This window comes from Carassius auratus, chromosome 28 (assembly GCF_003368295.1).
Source record: "Carassius auratus strain Wakin chromosome 28, ASM336829v1, whole genome shotgun sequence".
Classification (NCBI taxonomy): Eukaryota; Metazoa; Chordata; class Actinopteri; order Cypriniformes; family Cyprinidae; genus Carassius; species Carassius auratus.
The window spans coordinates 14,301,550-14,317,211 of record NC_039270.1 but is presented as its reverse complement, the minus strand read 5'-3'; the positions used below and the strand labels follow the sequence as shown (position 1 = coordinate 14,317,211).

General features: G+C 36.5%; 1 protein-coding gene across 1 annotated transcript in view; it reads right to left on the bottom strand.

The window, feature by feature from the left end:
- The window catches only part of LOC113046914 (vesicular glutamate transporter 1-like), a 15,686-nt gene extending 2,978 nt beyond the window's left edge, over nucleotides 1-12,708 (bottom strand). Inside the window, exons 1-10 of the mRNA XM_026208051.1 lie at nucleotides 12,569-12,708; nucleotides 3,973-4,225; nucleotides 3,094-3,212; nucleotides 2,549-2,663; nucleotides 2,313-2,400; nucleotides 2,098-2,184; nucleotides 1,511-1,653; nucleotides 1,165-1,314; nucleotides 692-824; nucleotides 69-179 (exon numbers count right to left, since the gene is read on the bottom strand). Coding sequence (XP_026063836.1) covers nucleotides 69-179; nucleotides 692-824; nucleotides 1,165-1,314; nucleotides 1,511-1,653; nucleotides 2,098-2,184; nucleotides 2,313-2,400; nucleotides 2,549-2,663; nucleotides 3,094-3,212; nucleotides 3,973-4,225; nucleotides 12,569-12,630 — 1,261 coding nt within the window. The 5' untranslated portion in view covers nucleotides 12,631-12,708. The remainder of the gene's footprint in view (nucleotides 1-68; nucleotides 180-691; nucleotides 825-1,164; nucleotides 1,315-1,510; nucleotides 1,654-2,097; nucleotides 2,185-2,312; nucleotides 2,401-2,548; nucleotides 2,664-3,093; nucleotides 3,213-3,972; nucleotides 4,226-12,568) is intronic.
- Between the last annotated feature and the right edge of the window lie 2,954 nt (nucleotides 12,709-15,662).

The window sequence follows — 15,662 nt, the reverse complement described above, 5'->3', positions numbered from 1 at the left end:
GTTATGTGTACAAAAGCTATAAGTGAATTCTTAAGTGTGTTCAGTCTTTAATCTTTTCTTTTACTAACCTGAAATTGCAAATCCACTGAAACCAACCGCCAGTACAAGGAAAGAAATAGCTATTACTTTGGTATGTGAGAAACCAACAACCAAGAGTAGAGTGGCTTCCATTCCAAACCCTAAAACACACACAGACACACACAACAGTAGTCTCGTGGATACATCATACAAGGTTTACTGTGGGTCATAGTTTAACTGTGCGTCTAATTCCTGCATGAATCTGTCTCTGTGTTGTGTATGTTTGTATGTGCAGATGATTGTGAGAGACTGAGTGTGTCATGCATTGATGCATCAATGATTACTGCCCCAGCTGCCATTGCAGGAGCAGACAGAGCAAAAATAGGCAGATAATCTGACTTGCGTCTCACACACACGTACAGTTTCTGATTCTGCATGCGCGCTGCTGATTAAAACACACCTCGTGTGCTGGATTCTACATTTACTGTATGACATTTATTAAAGTTTACCCAAAAACAAACAAACAAATAAATAAATAATTCTGTCATATAATGGGTATTTAATGCTATTGCTAAAAGATAAACAAAGAAAACTTAAGGGTGAGTAAATAATGACAGATTGCTTTATTTTTGGGGTAAAATTAGTCATTTAATTTATTTTTTCTATATCTCACCTCCACAGTTCATGAGTTTACGGACATTCGTTGTGGTCATTAAATTATGTGTTCTCAGGTAGTCAGCAAGTTGCCCTCCAATTGGCACAATAATGGTCATCACTAAATGAGGAAGTGCAGACACCATCCCCACCTGAGCAACAGAAGGAACAAAAAGATTACTTATTGAACAAAACATCTTCATCCACCTGCACAATACTGCATTACATGTGTGCATACTGTGTTTCTCAACTGGTTTTGTTTTGGGACATACATTTTACATATAAACTCTTTAAAGGTTACTACAAATTATTTACAAATTATTATATGCGGTTGCATTTTATTGTTTATATTTATCATAGCTTTTTTTTAGCAGTCTGCAACCCTTCATAAAAGACACGTGATTTATTTGTGGGTTGTGGCCCACCAGTTAAGAAGCACTGTTGTAGAGCATCATGAATACTAATTTAAGTTTGTGTGTGTGTGTGTTTCACCTTGCTGATTTCAAAGCCAAACACCTCCTCGAAGTAAGCGGGCTGGCTGATGAGGAGCAGGTAGAAGGTCCAGCTTCTGCAGAAGTTGGCCACGATGATGGCATACACCGGCATGGAGGTAAAGAAGTGCCGCCAGGGAGTTTTAAATTTCTGCAGGGTGGCGAAAAACACAGAGGTCGGACATATCCAGAACAGTGCAGCAAGCAGCAGTTAGAGAGATGAGAAATGGGAGAAGATTCAGTGTGTGTGTGTGTGTGTGTGTGTGTGTGTGTGTGTGTGTGTGTGTGAGCGAGGGGGGATGTGTGGAAGAGTGATTAAGAAAGAAAAATAATGGTTGTGTTTGTACCTGAAGAGGGTTGACCAGGCCGGCGGTTTCCCCGATGGCGTCCTCTATGTACTTCCTCTCCTCTGGTGTGATGGTTGGGTGAGCAGCTGGACTCTCATAGGAAACTAAAATCCAGAAGAGATACCAAAATATCCCAACCATTCCTGTGAGGAGAGAAAAGGATAACTATGAAAATTATTAAATATAATGAAAATTGTATATTGTAAATAAACTGAAGTATAAGCTTTGGGTCTGTTTTTGGGGTCAATGGCATGATTTTTCAAATGATTTTTTTTTTTTTTTTAAGATGTTTCTTGCAATCACCAAGTGTGAATTTATTTGACAAAAAATACAGTAAAATCCATAATATTGTGAAATATTTTTTACAAATTAAAATAACTGTTTTCAATTTCAGTGTATACGTAATTTAGGAAATATATAATTTATTATATATTTTAATATCAAAATAAAATCTAATAAACGTCTGAGTGATAGTGTGTGTATATTGTATATTATAGTGTTCAGTATTACGTGGTTCATTAAATAAACAAAAGTTTTATATCAAATCTAATTGTATATAATTCAAATGATGTGTATATGCTACCTACCGTATACATAAAACACTGAGGACCATCCGGTGTACTGCACCAAGACTCCAGCCAAAGGCATTGCAACAACAGCTCCAGCATATGAACCTATAACATACAGTTTCTTAGTACACTTCCTCTTATTAGTGCTATTCACTAACATTATCATCAATGTCAGCTTTTTACTAAATCAAAACTTAATTCAAGGTTCAACTAATCACAGATAGACATCTTACCACAGAATGCTGTTGTGGCCAATCGACTTCTTTCAAGGGGCGGAGCCCATTTGGCCCAAATGCCATGACATGCAGGATATGAAACACCCTTCCAGAAGAAAAATAATCTGATTTAATGTATATGTAACCATGACAGTAACAAAAAAAATTAATAAAATAATAATCTTTAGTGTGATGCTATGCATTTGGACTACTTCAGAACCACACAAATCCACGTATACACACAGGTGGCATACCTCCACAAGCCCCTGGCAAATCCTGACCATGATAACACAGCCATAGTGAGCTCTAGCTGCTGCTGGGATCAGCATATTCAGCGTCGACGTGGCCACAATGGCAAAGCCAAACACCCTGAGACCAAACACACATACAGTACAGTCAACTGAGGCCTAATCCCAATCAAATGCCATGCTAATATCTCATCACATGGGGATGGCTGCCATGTTTCAATGAACATTTATCAGGGTTGGTTTTCATTTCAAGTCAATCTCTGTATATATAAGAAACCCTTAAGGTCCACCAGGGTCAAAAAAAGGTTCATTTTTGGCATTTGCTGAACACACACTGTCATTATATTATTTTATTAGAATTATATATATTTTTTTCATTATATATAGGGTAGGTTGTCACAATGCAACAACAGCCAGATCAAAAGACAACACATGTTTTTATAACTGGATATTTGACTCAGTTGGACCCCCTTCCACTTACCAAATTGTCATTCATAAAACTCTTCAGTAAAAGAACACTTGAGAAAACATCAATTCACTGATCAGATTACCTGTTGGCGGCAAACTTTTGACAGATGAATCCCCCGGGTATCTGTGTGACGATGTAACCCCAGAAGAATGAGCCGTGTATCATCCCTACCGTCTCGGGGTCCCATGTGAACTGAGCAGCCTGGGTGGGAAAAGAGAGAGTCAAACTCATTGCATCGAACTTGTATTCAAAAGCTTTCTGTGCAAAATCTGAGAACACTTTCAGTTCAGGTTTTAATCAATAAAAAATGATCACGCACTATTCTTCAAAGCATCTAATAACCTGACTTAACCTCAGTCACTTTTCTGTGTCATGTTACATTTGCAAAATGGGGAGGGGGAATGTGAGAAAGTGAAATAAAAAATATAAAACCAAATATATAAGATAAAGTAGACCAATAATAATAATAATAACAGATCATAAAATAAATTGATCAAAATGGGTATAACAATAATACATATTTTTAAAATAATAGCATTATAAAAAATTGTATTTGTATTGTATTGTATTGTCTATTTGTGGGGTAATTGCATTGATGTGTGAAATTCTACAGGGAAACCTGACACTGTCTGGAGACAAAAATCTAAGTGGTTAATGCTAGTAAACTGGAATTTGAAGTCAATTTGCATGTATTTATGTATGTATGTATTTAGATATTGATGTTTTTGACATTATTTCGACAAATTGACATAGCATATCAAAATGACAGTAGGCTCTATGTTGTTGTACCTTTATTTCTTATGAACCTGTGTTGTATCTATCCATGCTTAATGAATCTCATTTTTATCATAAATTTTAAATATGCCTCTCAATAAACTGAAATGCACAATTTCTACATTCATCTGTTTCCATTAAGTTTCTTAAACTGGACTGGATGTTGAATTCCAGCAGTGACACTGACCACTATGACAGGTTTCTTCCCGTAGTAAACGGTGTGGTCGTTGACCATGCTGACGATGGCCACACCCAGGTTACAGCGGATGCCGAACGAGATGCAGAAGCCCAGGCCTGACAGGATGGCGATGATGTAACGACGTGGCAACCCGAAACACGTGCAGTCCACGATGGGAAGCTCCTTCTCCTCCACCAGCTCCGGGCGGCCCTCCGCTGACAGCTCGATAGTCTCGCCATTCTGCTGCCGTTTCTCCAGGAGTCTGCATGTGGGCACAGAAAGCAAAGGCCAGTGTAAGTTAAGTTCAGATGAATAGCATAACAGTGTTTGAAGATTTTCTCAATTCATACAAAAACATTAAACACTGCACTTTACCCTGCACTTTATCTTCTTGCACTTGAACAGATTTACATCGCTTGGACATTCAAACTGGCAAGGTGTATTTGTCCGATAATGACATGAAAGAGAAACTCAGTTCAGGCTAGCTGTGTGTCTTTCGCCTAGTTTTGCACTTTGTGTGATTTCGCATCTTCTAATGCTTTGAAATTAATAAATTTTTTTAATTTGCTAAAGACTGTATTCAGAAGTGACGAACGCAGAAATGCAGTGAAACTCACAGCGCCACACACGCCATCTGCCTGGAGCTGCCTCTGTGTACAACTGTTGGCGCAAGCTACATTAAAGTGATTATTACATTTTTAATATGGATATATTTCTTACAAAAAAACATCGATTTGCTACAGGAAGCCTTTGTTCACCCCCTGGAGCCATATGAGACACTTCTTATTATGGATGGGCGCTTTTTATTTAACTTCTTTTGGACTGATGCATGCAACACCAGCTGAGTGACATTAAACAGCTTGAAAGACCAAAGACAGTTTTTAAAAATAACTCTGACTGGATTTGTCTGAAAGAAGAAACTCATATGCACCCAGAATGCCTCTGGGGTAAGTAAGACACTGTCTAACATTTTTGGGTGAACTAACCCTTTAAGTAAGTGATCATGTTCTTACACAATGTAAATGTTCTTTGCTCTCTTTTCTGTACAATGAAAGTTTTAAAGTTAGTAAAACTGCAAGTTTTTATTAAGTTCACCTACATTGCCCATTGCCCCTTATAGATCAGCTAACATGACCAATAAAGTAGTAAAATGTATTATTTACTTACACATATTGGAGAATCGAGATATTTCATTATATAGTTAACCCATTTGGGAATATTTCAAATAAAAAATAAAAATGTTATAAAATCAATAAGCCTACATCAGTTATACAGTGCTATAATGCCTGCTGACAAGGCCCTCACATGACAAGGTCTCCTCAAAAATAACAAGTGTATGACACCCCTGCACCACACTTTCTATAATTCAAACATTTAAATGTTATTTTACAACAATATTATTATTTAATGTGGCTGTGTATGTAAAAAAAGAAAAGGAAATCTGTAGTCCTGATTGCATCCTAGGGCCATATGCCTGGCATACTCTGCACCCCTGTAACGGTGCCCAGCAATATATTGACATTCATGGAAACACACTGTGTTGTATAAACAGTCATTTCAGCAGCGTTTGAAGGGTTTATTATCATAATATATAAAAAAATATACATTTTTTAAATTGGAGTGAAGAAGACACCACAAATATGCAAATTAGAACATTAACCCAGGGTTTATACATTTGTAGTGTGAAATGTCAGATTATGAATTTGAATACACCTTACCCAGGATTTTAACATTGTTAACTATTTTTTAGGTGTGAAAAGCCCTTTAGCGGGTCAAAGGTCAAAAATACTTTAATCCAAAGCAGTCCTGGATTAATCTGAGGTTAAGTGTCTTAATCAAGGACACAATGGTACTCGTTTATGTCTCGCTCCTTTTGGGGTCAAACTAGATTCATTTTGGTTACCATTCACCCACTACTGAAAAATGTTGCTGCTATTTTAAATGTTATTGCACCGTGTGCTTAGCTTTTTTTAAATAAAAATATTTTATGAACAGTCAGGTTTTTACAAACTGTTTTATTACACTTAACAGGTATGAAGCTAGGCTGTGAAGTCACATCCACTAGGGAACCCTCAAAAGTCAGAAAACTACATCACAAACACACCTAAAAGCAGGTGGGATGCAGAGGGAGGACACAGAGGGGGAGAGGAGGACATGGGACAAGAATGAGGCGTCTCTCTGGATAGCAGTACATGGGAGTCCAGCAGAGACCTAAAGAGAGACCATCTGGGTATGCAACCTGTCTGCAACGTTTACAGCCAGTAAAAACACACTTACATAGAAGCACATGAGCAGACATATGCTCTGAAGCTTACAATAAGTATATGATTTTAATGAGCAGAGAAAATGCTCACCATTAACTCTGTCCTTTACACACAGACACTCTCAGTGTGACTAGGCCTACATAATGTCAAAATGTGTCATTCTCACAAATCACACTAAAAAAATCAATGATTTCTGTTTCAAATAATGTTTGTCTTTCTCTCTCTATGCTTCTATCTCTCTGTTTCTCTCATTTCGTCACTGTTCCTACAAAAGCAGATCCCTTATAATCCCCTCAAGCTCAAACAACACACAATCAGAGACAAGAGAAGAGAAACGAGAGGGAGAGGATTGCACATGTGTGCTTGTATGTTGAGGAGCAGATTCTTTCTGCAGCCATGTACAGAAACTCAAAAGGTGTCTCGTGGACATTAGAAAACAGCAATGTGTTTCAATTATAACTCCCACGACTCATGCATGTCCCTCCTCTTCCATCTCTTATCCAGCGATAATCTGTGGCCCCACCCTCAGATTAGGATTACAGAAATTATAGACTTCCGGAGATAAATATGAGTGGGAAAAAAAACGAGTGAATAAGTGGAACGAGAGAGAGATGGAGAAAGAGAAGCAAGAAAAAGAACGCAGACACATTCACTCTGGAAGATGTGTAATTAAGGTTAAAGCTAGTTAAAAACAGATTGCTGCCAACAGCGGCACATATGCTACCTACTAATGAGAATGACTGTTGGCTGTTATTAATATTTATTTCACTCTGTATTTTACCTCTTTAAACCATGTGACCATCGAAAAAAAAAAAAAAAAAAATCCGGGATTACAGATCATGCACTCATGCATCTCGTTCCATGGTTCATGACGCACCCGCTGACCTGTATGTGTTTATGTGTGTGTGTTTAGACCATCTAATAAGAGACAGGTGTAGTGCAGAAAGGGGTGGTATGAGGACCTTGACAAACACTTTATATGGATAAAAGACACGCTGATAGAATCCTGTCCAATGGCATCGATTTCTATGTCAGCATATTATAAATATCTCACATAGTTACCAAAGCTGGATCAGATACAAACACATCTGCATACTCATTATAACACCACCATATCAGCAAATGAGTAATCGTTTTTATTGATCTCATTTGCATATTATAGATTCATCAAATGACTGTTTCAAGGCCAGCATGCTCAGGTGTACACACATCTCTTTCACTTTCTCATCAGCATTGACTGCTTTGATTTTGCTTTGAATGTTCAAAGTTTCTTCTTTTTAATGTTTTTGAAGGTTATTATTAACGAAAGCTAAAATTAAAACAGGTAAAAAACATGTTTGTTACTTGAAATGAATAAACGTTAACTGCTAATAAATAAAAATAAAATATAAAAATATTTATTTCAGCTGTTTGCCAAAGGAGCATTTCTCATTTTTATTTAGTTAAAATTGCAGTACTAATACAATTAAAACTAAATAAATCGAAACCAATAAATACATTTTACTCACATATTTTTTTCTAATACAAACACACACACACACACATATATAATAAATAAAAATAAAAAACAATAGATTAATGAGAAAACAGAAAATATAAAAATTAAATTAAATTCTAAATATAAAACCTCAAACTACTCTCCCATGGCCTCATGCAATATTAAAGTGACTTTCATATCTCTGCAAAGAAGTATATTATCCAGGTATTTTTCACCAAATGATTTATGGATATTTTATTATATATATATATAGTACATACATGTTGCCTTCATACTACACACATTCATACTATAGTACTAACATAAGTGCTTACAAACTAAAGTACTTATTCAACTGAGAGTTTGATTTTATATTTTATATTTATTATTATTTATTTATTATTATATATTAATTATACAGTTTTACAATATTTACATGCAGCAAGACAGCATTATGATTTTGCATTATTTTTTGATGAACATGTATTACACCATGTGGGGCCATCAGATTAAAAAATAAATAAAATAATAATAATAATAATAATTTTATATATATATATATATATATATATATATATATATATATATATATATATATATATTATTTTTTATTATTATTATTATTTTTAATCTGTGATGTCTGTATATATATATATATATATATTTATATATATATATATATAATTACAAATCGTGCTCTACTGCATCTCGTGCAAGTTCATGCTACATGGTTCATTACTGTTGCAAAATGATGTATTTAATGTATTTAAGAGGTAAGACATGTAGATCTCTGTTGACACCAAAGGTCTTTGACGCACACAAACGCATCAAACATACATTGACACACATGCACTCTTTCCCATTTAATCTTGCTGTAAGAGGATGAAGGCACAACAGTAAAAAATAAATTACATAATCCTACAGTTCTCTCTCCCAGCCCCCCACCCCCCACCCTCTGACAATCACTTCATCTATGTTCTGTTCATCCTTTTATCATCTTGTCTCCCTACTCTGCTGTTGTTTCATGCACAGAGAGGTGTTCTGAATCTACTCGCCACTCTGACCTTGTTTGGTTAATTTCATGAAAAATTCTGATGATATTGTATAAAGGTAACAGATTAAAGCTCATCCACAAATCTCTTTTGCCCCTCCCCTACACATTTCTTTCAGTCCTACCATCAGTGTTGTGCTATGATTTCTATGCCGAACTCCTCTGACCCTCTCCTGCGTCTATTGAACAGATTGGGTCTCAGTGGGACCATGTCACCTGGGGAGATACTTCCCCACACCAAACACACACACACACACACACACACACATATGCAAACTTCTACACATCCCAGCAGCCTGACCTTCACATGCTTTCAGATAAGCAGTCCAGTCAACACAAAAAAACAGGAACGACAAACAAGAATAAAAATCTGTGCAAAATAGTGCCTGGTACAGTTAAGAAACATTATCTTACCACATATTATAATTGTAAATGCAAGTTTTATGAAAAACCTTTAACATCTGAAGAACGTTTCTGTTTCACAAAAGGTTCTTTATGGTGAAAGAAGGTTCTTCAGAATATAAAAAGATAAGAAAAAGATGGTTCTTTAGTGAACCTTTGACTGAATGGTTCTTTGTGGAACCAAAAATGGTTCTTCTATGGCATCGCTGTGAAGAACCTTTTAAAGCTCCTTTATTTTGAAAGTGAAAGATATTAACAAGTACAAGATAATGAATTCTCAGCATGAAACTCATATGTCAGGAACCATTCTCATGAGCTCCCAATAAACAGAATAGCTGTAAATTATCAAACAAAATGTGAAAATCTGTGAGATGGAGTAGGGATGACAGAGGGAAAACTGCAGGTGTGAGGTGCGTGCTTGCTGGCCTGTGAGGCAAACAGTAGGAGAAGGAGACGCATTGCTGAGCTTTAAATGATTAATCAGCTGCTGATGCGTTCTCTAAAATATTATCAGGGACACAGAGTCACAGCTAAAGACGAGAGGCCTAAATCCAGATCAGCAGTTTGCTTTAAACACAAACTTTTCCACAGATACAGTACCTTTAGTTTCACACCAGGTTATCAGATAAAAGACATCTATTATGTGGACAAAAGTATGAATTATCCGAAAAGTTCTATTAGGCCAAATTCACTCACTGAAGCAATCTACTGCGCGTGCCACCCTTCACTTAATCCAGCGAGATCACAGAGACGAGGAAGTGATGGGGAGGGGGCGTGCAGGGATTTGTAGGGCTGACAGCTGTGTGTGGGTGTCTATGTGTTTCTCATGGGCTATTTTCGAGCTGGATTTAAAGGGGTTATATGACGTTGCTAAAAAAGAACATTATTTGGTGTATTTGGTGTAATGCAATGTGTTTATATGGTTCAAGGTTCAAAAAACACATTCTTTTCCACATGATTTAGATTATTGTTTCCCCTCTATACGCCGCCTTTCTGAAATGCATAGATTTTTACAAAGTTCATTGTTCTAAAAACAGAAGTGTGTGCTGATGGCCGAATGCCTCAAACGAGTGACGGAAATGTCGCACCCCTTACCATACTGTGAGGCCATGTGTCTTGGTGCAACGAGACAAAAAAAATCCCATTACAAACAAGGCATTTATTGCATCTAGTGGGGACATAATTACTGATTATAATGACTTATACTGTCTTTTTTACACATTGCGTTGCGTATTGTGCCGCATACACATAAAACCATGTCTGTATTTGTGATCAGAGAAACACCAACAACCAGTGCTACTCTACACTGCTCAAAACTCGTGTTTGAACCATCATCATGGCACATCCTTGAAAACGTACTTACAGGCTGTGAGTAGGGTGACCACCTGCTAATAAGCCCAAGGGGGGACAAGGGGTATGTTTCTGAGGGACAATGTGGGACACTGCCTTGCAAGGCAATGCCCCCACCCCATGGGCAGACAGGTTTACCCATTTCTAGCACATACATTTATTTTTATATATATATATATATATATATATATACATACATATATACATTATTACATTTAGCTGACGCTTTTATCCAAAGCAACTTACAATTGCTATATATGTCAGCGGTTGCACACCTCTGGAACAACTAGGGTTAAGTGTCTTGCTCAGGGTCACATTGGTGTCTCACAGTGGATTCAAACCCAGGTCTCTCACACCATGTGTCTTATCCACTGCACTAACACCACCCCACTATTTTATTATATAAATTATAATATAAAATTATAGGATTAATATGAATTGTAGTTGCTCAACACCACAGGAACAGTTAAAAAAAAAGTCTAAACTCACAACTCCAGAGGTTCACGGAACGAGAAGGGGGAGAAAGGATGGTGAACTTGCATATTAGTAAAGGCAGGCGCATGAAAAAAAAACAGTTTGAAACAGGAAACACCTTCTCTTTTTTAATTGATGATGGCGGTGCCTCACTTTCGCCATTTTTTAAATTGGAAAGCATGCATCTAAAAGTTCCTTCCCTGTGTGTCTGGTATGCACGTGCGTGCGCTGTCATGACAACAACGAAAAAGTTGACAACAACCTAGTCAGCAGTTCACCCTGAAGCACTTCAGGACTATGAACAACACAAGCAGGATTTCACAGCCTCAGCAGCAAAGAAAAAGACTCCAGCCAACACCAAATACAAGCAGAGCAAGTTGTTTGCAGGGTCCTCAGTCACAGAAGTGTCAGAAAAAAGATTAGATGAGCTGATTGTTTGGTGATAGTGATAAAACATAATAAAAGTTTTTTAAAAAATTAGTTTTTTTTGTAGTTTTTTTTTATTTCCTACAGGGCAGGGGAAGGGAAGAGGTATATAAAATTAAAACAAACATTTCTAAGCATGCTTTTTGGCATTCAGAATAGGCCCAGATAGATTTCAGCCTAATAGGGATACCAGCACTGAATCTTCAATTTCACATGTATTTTGTGTATTTTCAAAATACAAAATACTGTATTTGTATTTAAATACATATCCCCACACAGTATTTGTATTTAAATACATTTTTCCACACAGTATTTTGTATTTGTATTTTAAATACATTTCCATGTATTTACGCCCATCTCTGCTAATAGGCTAGAATATAAAATAGCCTACTTGTTATTTTGGTAGGCTAAGGAACGTTTGTATTATGTTTAGTACTAAGTAGGCTACTCATGTCGTATTAAGACTAAATTTGGCCTTTGACATCCTGTTCTCTGAGAGCGGTCCGCTTCATCAACTAGTGCGTGGAATCAGAACTCGCAAATGTTCTGAGCGCGAGCTGTGCGGTGATGCGCAACGCTATCTGACGCTCAGGTGGAATAAAAGGGTTCATCTGAAATATGAACTCACTCACGCGCACTGTGCACAGATACTAGAGAGAGCAAGCCAGCAACGCCATGCGTCGGATGTATGTGGCAGCGGGTTAGCCGCGAACTAATCTGATCCATCTGGACAATCTCCTCAATCGGACAGAGTGGACGCATTACGTACAAACAGATTACATAAAATCACCTTTGACTCAGAGTCAATCACGACAAGGGTTTGCCACTGACTTCTTGAGGCAGGAGACACATGCACAGAAAAGGGAACACAGCACTTTTTGGGTAGAGTGAACTTGATATAGTACGGTTCCACCAAGCATCTCTCATCAGTAAAGGTGCAGGCAGATCCGGTCACTGACATAAACTCAACGCCTTCGAATTCCAGAAGTTTTCTCAACACCTCAGTTTTGACGTAAATCACTTTTGAACACTATGTTTCGTTTTTAAACAATAATAGGCTACACAGAAACCAAGAGAAAAATATAAAAACAATTAAAGGAACATTTCTTAAAGTACAAAAATGCTTGAGGATAGTAAGATACTTTCTATATACTTCCTCACCTGTGTATTTTTCCCAAAGTTTTTCCTGCCTGAGCCTTAAAGCGGTCCGGACGGATCTCCATCCTCGCGACTTCCGAGTCCGACCGGTGTGCTCCTGTCCCGTGCACCTCTCTCTCTCTCTCTCTCTCTCTCTCTTTCTCTCTCTCTCTCTCTCAGATTTCCCTTACTATCTGTTATCCCTCGAAAATCCCCCTTTCTCTCTCTCTTTCTCTCTCTCTCTCTGTCCGTGGTCCAGATTATATTATAGCCTAATATACATATATATATATTATATCGATTATTAGATTATATTATATTATATTATAGCCTAATATATATATATATATATATATATATATATATATATATATATATATATATATATATATATATATATATATATATATATATATATATATAATGTATGCTTTTTGAACTTGTGAACAACACACAATAATATTTACACAACTGCATATTAAATAAAATAAAATAATTGCGTTATAAAATATCACACACACACATAAGACAATGCTAATACAATGTCTCATAAAGCATAAAGACATTGACATTTTTAATAAAAATCTTTTATTTTAGCTGCTACATTCATCACGTAACTAACCTTTTTTAGTCTATAGTAGGCAATATCACACAGTCTGTCACCTGCAAATAAAAGTTGTGTTTGATTTCCTCAGCATCATGTGATGGTACCCGAGGTCCCTGTGTGAAAGTTTATGTGCAGTCTGTCGCCCCCTTGCGTTTACTACAGTGATATAATGTATTTGCAGATGTAAATAATTCTGATCATTTTGCAATTCTTTAATAATGCAGTTATATAATAATAATAACTGCTTGTCAGATTAGATTTAGATTTGTCAAGATTTCATAGCCCAACATCTAAATCAACCGGTTTCACAGGGTGTAACTATAAAGAAAATTTTAGAACAAAATGGTTAAATTGTTTAATTTTGCATTTTCTCTGACATTATTACAGTTTCATTCTGCTTTCTATACATTCTGATCTGAAACCAATTCTATCTTAAAACCCCTTCGGAACAATATTTATGAAAACTGTATAAAATGTAAAAAATATTTGAATTGTACTTAAAATGATGAATGATGACCTTCAAAAAACATATTGGCCACAGCTCTGCACAGTTTAGCTCCAACCCTAGTCAAACACACCTGATCCAGCTAATCATGGTCTTCAGGATTACTAGAAACTTCCAAGCAGGTGAGAGTTGGAGCTGGTTGGAGCTAAACTGTGCAGAGCTGTGGCCCTCCAGGAATTGAGTTTGAGACCACTGATTTAGATTATTAATGACTCTGTTTTCCCTTCATCAGAAATCGAGACAGCTCTCACATCCAAATAACTTTTTATTTAATACAGACTATATACAGTGTATCTTCAGCACGGCACAAATCGTAATGGTAATTACAAAATATTGTTTCTGACACACATACACAAACACTTACTCTAAAGTATCCAAACTATTCTGTATGTACTGTCATACTGCTTTGCAACAGAAGTGAATGAATAAAAAGATTACTCACAAATGAAGTAAACATGCAAACACCCCCTATAATGTATACACACAAACCCAACAGCATAAACGTTAAAAAAGCTTTCATGTTCAGTCTAATGACTAAATCCTCTCTCGATCAGTCTAAAATGTAGACTAAAATCTTTCTGGTCTGAGACGGACCAAAAGCTGAGCCTTCCCACCCCTAATAACCATCAAAGGACCATGCAATTCATCTGTAATCTGTAGTATTTGTGTTCACACACCTGATTCAAGCTGAGGATCCACATAGCAGTCGTTTATTAACTCTTCTGCACTGTTCTTCTGATCTCGCAGTACAATTCATTGATAGTGTAAACTGTGCACTATGAATGTAGAGCCCTTTCTTCCTGTGCAGTCAAAGTTTGGCATCATGGAGTCATGGCTTTAATTGCATTGTATTACATGTACCAGTGGAGCTGTACAAACCAGAAAATGAAAACACACATAGATATATTTGGAGTGGGTGGGTGATACTCAACCATGAGCTGTGCTTTCTGTTTGACAAAGGAGCTTTAACCTAATATTTGTGCAATCTGCGGCATACTAAATAATTTGTGTACTTAATTTGTGAAACTAAACTTTCATATAACTCTATTAATAATATATAACACAATTTTCTCTTGATATTATAACCATTTCCAGGCTAAAACTAGCTCATTAAAAAAGTCAATACTAATAGTTTCTAATAGTTTCATGCTCAAAGAAACTTCGAACCTCTAATTACCATTTCCTTGCAGAAAAGTATACAAAAATATTAGTATTCTAGTAACATTGATCATTCTGATATATATTTTTTAAACTGCCTCCAGCAGCTATATTCTGTATGACATGAGAGTAATTTCATGATATCCTTTGGAGAAGCTGTAGTTTGATATTAATAATTCTAAGTGTGCATATTTCTTAGCAGAACAGTTCACCTAAAAATGAATATTTGCTGAAAATTTACTCACACTCAGGACACCATCCAAGATCTGTCCAAACAGATTTGGAGAAATGTATCATTACATCACTTGCCCGTAAATGGATCCTCTGTAGTGAATGGGTGCCGTCAGAATAAGAGTCCAAACAGCTGATAAAAACAAAACAATAATCCACAAGTGATCCAGTCCATCAATTAATGCAGGGGTAGGCAAGTTCGGTTCATTAGGCGAGTTCAGCTTCAACCCTAATCAAACACACCTGAACAAGCTCATCAATGTCTTCAGGATTAATACGTCTATAGAGAGGTGAGGGGTTTTTTAGGGTTGGAGCTGAACTCTGCAGAACTGCGTCTCTCCAGGACCGAACTTGCCTACCCCTGAATTAATGTCTTCTGAAGTGAAAAGCTGCGTGTTTATGAGAAAGAAATGAATGAAGATGGTTTTAACTTCAAATCTGTTCCAGATTCATCTACATATTGAATGGCTTGAGAGTGAGAATTTAAATCTTTGAAAATAAAAGTGACCTCATTTTGAACATTTTAGGTGAACTATCCCTTTAAGAGGCACCTTTGGCATAGATCACATCACTATGTACATGTAGGGATTCAAGAACAAAGCAATTCAGTGATTGGT